Below are 7,086 nucleotides of genomic sequence, written 5' to 3'. Positions count from 1 at the left end.
GCAGTTCTGGGCGGATGACGTATGAGGTCGGCTTTGCGCATGCACTGCTCAGAAGTGACGAACACGGAAGTGCAGGGGAGAGATCATATCAAAACAACGGTCACTAATTAGAAGTACAAAACGAAGATTTGTAAAGAAGAATGTCGGATGATTTCGATATAAGCCAAGAGGAGACTGGTTTTTATTTGCTAAAGTAAGGAAACTTTGCTTCCTTTGCTCCTGTTAACAAACGTTGGTTTTCACGAGACTCACCAGCGCATGCGCAACACTGACCTCATACATCATCAGCCCGGAGCTGCTTCTGTGACCTCATACGTCATCCGCCCGGAACTGCTTCCAGTGTACAACAGTGAGCGCAAGCTAGATTAAAGTGATTACGTATTGAATATGGATATTTTTCTTACAAAAACGCATCGATTCGCTACAGAAGGCCTTTATTCACCCCCCGGAGCCGTGTGAGACACTTATTTTTTTAATGGATGGGCGTATTTTATTTAACTGCTTTTGGACTGATGCATGCAACACCCGCTGAGTGCCATGAAACAGCTTGAAAGATCAAAGACAATTTTTTATATAACTCCAACTGGATTCGTCTGAAAGAAGAAAGTCATATACACCTAGGGTGACTTGAGGGTGAGTAATTTATGGGCTAATTTTCATTTTTGGGTGAACTAACCCTTTAAGGCATTTTAACTTTAAAAGGACACTTCTGGCCAAAATACAAGTCCATAATCCATTAATAATGCTTCCTTCAGTGAAAAATCCGCTGTTATCCTCTCACATCAAAATCCACCAACATATTTGTTTACAACTGTTTTTGATTGTAAACAGTGCTTGATCTGTACATATTTCTCTCCTGATTCAGACAAAATTACTTTTTCACCGAACCAGAATTGTCTTATTGATAGATTGGTTTCTTATAAACATAAAACTTTTGGATTCGTGTGGATTCCTTATGGATTATTGTGATGTTTTTATCAACTGTTTGGACCCTCATTCTGACGGCACCCATTCCCTGTAGAGGATCCAATGGTGAGCAAGAGATATAATACTAAAATTCTCCAAATCTGTTCTGATGAAGAAGCAAACTCCATTACAGCTTGGCCTGAGGGTCCATTTTCAGCAAATGTTTGGGGGAACTAATCTTTTAACAAATGTTATTAGGGGCCAAGCACCGAAGGTGCAGTGGCACCTATTGTATCCGTTAGCGTCATTTTTCTTCTTCCGCCACAAGTCTATGGCAGCCCATAGAACCGCTTGCGGGAAAGTTGTGAAATTTGGCACACTGATAGAGGACAGTCTCAACATTAACCACAGCAAGTTTGGAGTCTCTAACTCCAACTCTCTAGCGCCACCACTTGTCCAAAGTTGCAATTTCTTTATGCTAATAACTTTTGAACTATAAGGCACAAAATGAAAATTCTTTTTTTCTTCTGAATCCTTGGCTCACGCTGAGTCGAATGAACACCAAAATTCAAAAATCGCAAGGTTTAGTTTTTTCGCTATTTTTAATTGTTCGTAAAACCTACTTTTTCGAACTCGTACTAGACGGTTTGTCTGATTCTCACCAAAATTGGCTCAGATCATCTTCAGACCATGCTGGCAAAAAATTATGGAATTCAAGTTGATTTGTCCAACCGTTCTCGAATAACGCACGAAGGAATTCTACGAAAAGCACGTAAAAATGGATGTGAGGCTATATCTCCGCAACGGTTTGGCGTATTGAGACCAAACTTGGTGTGTGTTATAACAAGCATGACTTGAAAACCTACTTTTTTTAACTCCTCGCCACTCGTTGGTCCGATTTTCACCAAAATCGAGTCAGATGATCTTCAGACTGTGCTGACAAAGAGTTATGGATTTCGTATCGATAAACGAAACCGTTTTTGTACAGCGCCACTACAAATTTTAGGCATAGTGCCAAACTGCATCTGAGGCTGTATCTCTGCAAATATTTGACATATTGACACCAAACTTTGTAAGTGCATTTGTCACCTCACACTGATCATGCCACATTAATTTGGTAACAGCGCCACCTATTGGTCAAAAGTGATAAGACTAAATCATATTACTAATGGTTGTATTTATGATTTTTTCAGCCATTTCAATTACAATCATCCTAAAATTGCTTTTATTACTCATTGTTGTATTTGGTCTGATGCTCCATGCCATGCTTAGCTCCTCATTTTGCCTCTGGAGTGCTTGGCCCCGCAATTGCTGCTTGCAGCTATATTTTATTTTGTATTTATCTGAAAAAGAATGAAAGTGACACTTATTTATTTGTCCAGTGAATCATTTATTTACATGAACAGTCTGAACAAACTGATTCACAATGGCTCTTGAGGCAGGGAGAGGACATTTTATGGGAGCGTGTTTGATAATCATCTCAGTTCGCTTGGCTCTGAAGCTGCAGGCACGATACAATGTGTTCTTTTATGCTTTATGGAAGAAAAAAACATAAAGGTTTGAAATGACAGTGAGTAGGCCTTAATTATGATAGATTTTTTTTTTTTTTGGATGAACTATCTTTTTAATTGACACTATTATTTTTAATTGTCTTTGATCATTAGCAGTGGGGTCTCTTTCTCTGTCTTTCTCTCTTGCTCTCTCTCACGCTCCTTGTAGAGGTCTCAGGAGACTCTGGGCTTCGTGACTGGCACTGCCAGTGTGTGTGTGTGTGTGTGTGTGTGTGTGTGTGTGTGAACAAGAAAATGTGGGTTTGTCTGAAGTGTAAATAGGTGCCCAAAGTCTCACATTCTTAAAGACAACTTCACAATCCACTAATGCAAAGAGAGAAAGATCAGAGAGAATGTACACAGGAAACCAGAGAAAACACCACAGTATTACTCTTTGAAGTATCTTTTTGGGAGCAAAGACTGTTTATTTAATCTACTTTTTGTCTGCTCTGTGTAGCCAGGACTCCCAGTGCTTCATGCAAAAGAGATGGATTTACATTTATAACATTTTGTGCCTCTTTAATTTCTCTCTGTTCCACAGGACAAAGATTTGGACTGTAAGTTGGAAGAGCTGAAACGCACAGGCCGGACGTTATCAGAGCCTCAGGTTTGTGAATGGCTCTGTCAGCTTCTGTTGGGAGTACATTACATACATCAGAGGTGAGCCGAGAACACCGCTCCTCTTTTTTCCCGTGAATAATTAATAACTAACCTATTTTCTATTTTTACATTCTAAATTATTTGTTTTAAGTCTTTTATAGCTCGCCCTTACATTAAAGTTTGCACTTTACAAGACAAATATGCACACACCGGAATAACACATCTCTAAATCCTTGCTTCTCTCAGCTTCTGTGACTATTGATTCTTGTTTGTCTTGCTTAAACAGGAGAATACTTCACAGAGATCTAAAGGCCAAAAATATATTTATAAGGAAGAACATTGTTAAGATAGGTAAGCTCTGCTTCGCAGTCCAAAGGGTGCTTGATGTGTTTTTGATGTTCCGGCAACGCTTTCAAAAGCTACTTTTAATGGCACCAAAAGCCCAAACACCTCCCATTTGGTAAAACAGGCCCTTCTTTTATGAGAGTTAAGACACTCATCTACAAAGAAACAAGATCATTACCCAGTAAAAACGTGCACGCCAGTCAGCTACCTCAGATAGTTTTGATGGAATGAAAGAAGAGCCAAATGAGCATTATTTTTATATATTTTCAGTTACAGTGCATTGATGGACATCAAAATGTCCGGCCATACTTTTTGTTAAGAACCTGTCAGCATAAAGTCACTTTTAGCTCATTTTAGTGTAGAATAATGAATTTGTGTGAAGTATGAAATTCTTTAGTACAGCCGACTCACTTGAACACTAATCTGTGCATTTGTGTTGCTTTACATCAGTTGTGCCTAAGCCTGCCAAAAGAACAGTGTTTGCTTCAAAGAAATTCTCTGGTAACACTGTAAAAAAATGAAATGTTGAGAAAACTAATAATATCATGTCAGCATTATGCAAGATATTTTCAAGTTCTGTCCAAAGTGCTTCACACAGCTAAAATGTCTAGTTTTACGCAATCAATAAACGATGCATTGACATTTCGGAGTTCTTCCAGCAACTCATATTTGTACGTTCACTAAATGTTAAATATCTAATTTATCTAATAAATTTGTGTCACAGCAACCACAGATCTCTTGTTCAGCAGATGTTCAATTAGCAACACAGGAAGCTTTGTCTTTATCATTACATTTTAAATGACTTTTTGGCTCTGAAGGAGACGACATCTTGCAAGGCTTTTTGCCTCTAAAAATGAACACAACTTACAGCCTAAAGATGTTAATTACATTTTATTTTCAAGAAGACACACATAGTCTCTCAGCACTTACAGTAACACATAAACCTCAATAGCTGTGACAATTAAAAAGCAGATCATTAAGGAATATGAAGAATGCTGAACATCCACACAACAAACTAGAAGGACAAAACAACTACAAAAAAAATAAAACCATAAAAAGTGTACCATAGAGTATAATTTATGCTTTAAAACAACCCCTAAATCCTTTACAAATCTGCAACATTGCTCAATATCATAATGTTTGTCCAGCTGAATCTCTCTTAAGCTCTTTTTGGGGACAGTTTTTGGAGGAATTTTGTTGGCCTAACATTAGTATGTAAATTCGATCTGTGACTCAAAATTAATGTTCAAGCAAGAATCTCAATAAGCATGTGCATGGTAGTCAGTTACTCACAAATAGTCTCAACATACAAAAGCTTGTTTTGTGGCTATTAAAATACATTTTTCCTTATTGCATTTTTTTATTTGGATATGACATTTTTAGTCTGCAAGACTACATTTTTTCAAATGTGTTTAAAATGCTGATGTAACTGTTTTAATACCTCGTTAAAGGTGACTTTGGTGTATCCTGTCTGCTGATGGGGTCATGTGACCTGGCGACTACCTTCACAGGCACTCCGTACTACATGAGCCCTGAAGCCCTCAGTCACAGAGGATACGACTCCAAATCAGACATCTGGTAGGAATAACTGAACCATTAAATCATTTTAGTTTATTCTTAATCAACCAAGATTTTGGGTTTTTGCATTGTATGGATCTTACAATTGCAGTGCAGTACATTCAAAAGTTTGAACAAACTCACTGAATTTATACTTCACATGATATTAAAAACTTTTTTGAGCTACAGGATTATGCCTGAAATTATTTGTGTTGATAATGATGATGATACAACTTTATTGTCAGACAAAATCTGAAATTTGTCTTGCGTTACAACAGGTTCATTCAGAATTACAAGACTTAATCACATAGACAAATAGACAGACAGGACACTTACAAACAAAACAAAAAAATATATATTCAAAGCTCCGGTACAGATTTAATTTTTGTGTATCTTATTCAGCTCAAATACAGCTTGATGTGCGAAAGAATACTTGAATCTTCGATTACATCTTGGAAACTTATACCACCGATTAGATGGCAAAAGTACAAATTCATTATACAAAATATGATTTGGTTCAGAAACAATATTATTGGCCAGCCTTACAAGGTTTTTATGATGAGATAGCTCATATACTTTTTAAAGTGGCTGACCCACTATTGTAGAACACATTTTCAGTTGATTCATCAACTGTTTTTAAACTGACAGATAAACTCATGAACCTTTCAGAATTACATTACTGCAAAACACTCATAATCACAGGCATGAAAAATAATAGAAGAATCTGCTTTCTTGCTCCAAAAGACCTCAAGCGGCGAAGGAAGTAGATTATTTGTATTGATTTTTTTACAGATACTATCTATGTGGTCTTTCGACCATGTTGACAGTTTTGGTAGACGAAATTGCCACTACATAATCCTCATATACTGTAAAAAAAAAAAAATGTTTTTTGAAGTTGTAAATGAAATGGATTATTAGAGTACGTTTTACAAGAAAATACTATTTGAGATTTTCAAATTTCACATTTAATTCAATGTGTTACTAGCAATTTCTGAGTAAAAATTGTTTCTACATCATTTTTTTTTTCAGTGTACTTGCTTAGATGTCATTTATTTATTTTGGTGATTTTACTAATATTATAAAATGTGAAAAATTTAAATAATAAAGAATGAGTAGGTGCATCCAAACATTTATCTATTGATGTATATCTTCCAGCAGTTTTAGTTCTCAGCAAGTATTTTGCAAAGTTATTCTTTCATTGAATCAGAACTCATAATCCTCAAAAACAATTAATCATTATGCATTATGCATAATTTCAAGTAATGAGGTATTATGTTTGATTGCTGTCAAATGGTAGTCTTGAAAAATTTGTGAGTTCTAGCAATCCATGAAAGCTCATCACGTCAATGGTGTTTTTTTTTTTGTAATTTTAACTTGGAAAAATTTACCAAAAGATGCAATCAGGCATAGTTGAAGGTGCAGGTGAAAAATGGCAAGCATAATTAACATAAATTCTGATATCTCCAATTGCTTATTGAGCTGTAACAATCTGTATCTGAGCTGTGTCTGTGTGGTAGGGGTGAAATATAATTTCATGGCATAAGACGTTTCCAAAGGCACCAAGATGAGGTTCCCTCTTAAAGATCTTCACTAGACAGGCTCTTAAGACCACCAGAGCTCTGTAATCTCCTCCCCCTCCACTTACAATATGTGCCAAGATATATGAAGTGAGGGAACATGGGGAAACAAGATCCACTGGGGAAATAGGGAGATAACAGCATATTAGTAAAGTAGAAAAACTGAGGGGGAAAAATAACTAGAAAACAATAAGATAGAATGAAGGAGGAAGAGAGAAGACAATCTAATTTGCGAAACAGCTACAGGCACTAGCTGCTAATTTAAGGGTGATTCTTTTCCTCACGCAATCACCTCGTTGAGTTGTTGCCACCAAGAGCTGAGGGCCTCTGTTCAGACTCATAAAGCAGCCTATTGGGAATTGGACTCTTCACTCTGTGGCCTTGAGTCTGTAAGAACACAAGCACCAGGCACACTGGAGGAAAGGGGTCACTGTGCTGCTTAACAGCGATAGAGAGCAGGAGGGTGAGCTAAAATAGAGACATCCTTACACAAATTATACCTATTTTTCTCTCTATTGTTTATGTATTTTCAAATAAAACCTTTTTTTTTT

The 7,086-nt window shown here is 36.7% G+C and overlaps 1 protein-coding gene across 1 annotated transcript in view; it reads left to right on the top strand.

Moving 5' to 3' along the window:
* LOC107668299 (serine/threonine-protein kinase Nek11) overlaps positions 1–7,086 on the top strand; it is a 62,417-nt gene that overhangs the window by 22,075 nt on the left and 33,256 nt on the right. The window contains exons 4-6 of the mRNA XM_016460122.1: positions 2,998–3,116; positions 3,343–3,407; positions 4,853–4,979. Of these exons, the coding sequence (XP_016315608.1) occupies positions 2,998–3,116; positions 3,343–3,407; positions 4,853–4,979 (311 nt within the window). The remainder of the gene's footprint in view (positions 1–2,997; positions 3,117–3,342; positions 3,408–4,852; positions 4,980–7,086) is intronic.

This window comes from Sinocyclocheilus anshuiensis, unplaced genomic scaffold, assembly GCF_001515605.1.
Source record: "Sinocyclocheilus anshuiensis isolate Anshui unplaced genomic scaffold, SAMN03320099.WGS_v1.1 scaffold1623, whole genome shotgun sequence".
Lineage (NCBI taxonomy): Eukaryota > Metazoa > Chordata > Actinopteri > Cypriniformes > Cyprinidae > Sinocyclocheilus > Sinocyclocheilus anshuiensis.
Note: the sequence above shows the minus strand (reverse complement) of the source record. Positions and strands in the feature narration are given on the sequence as shown.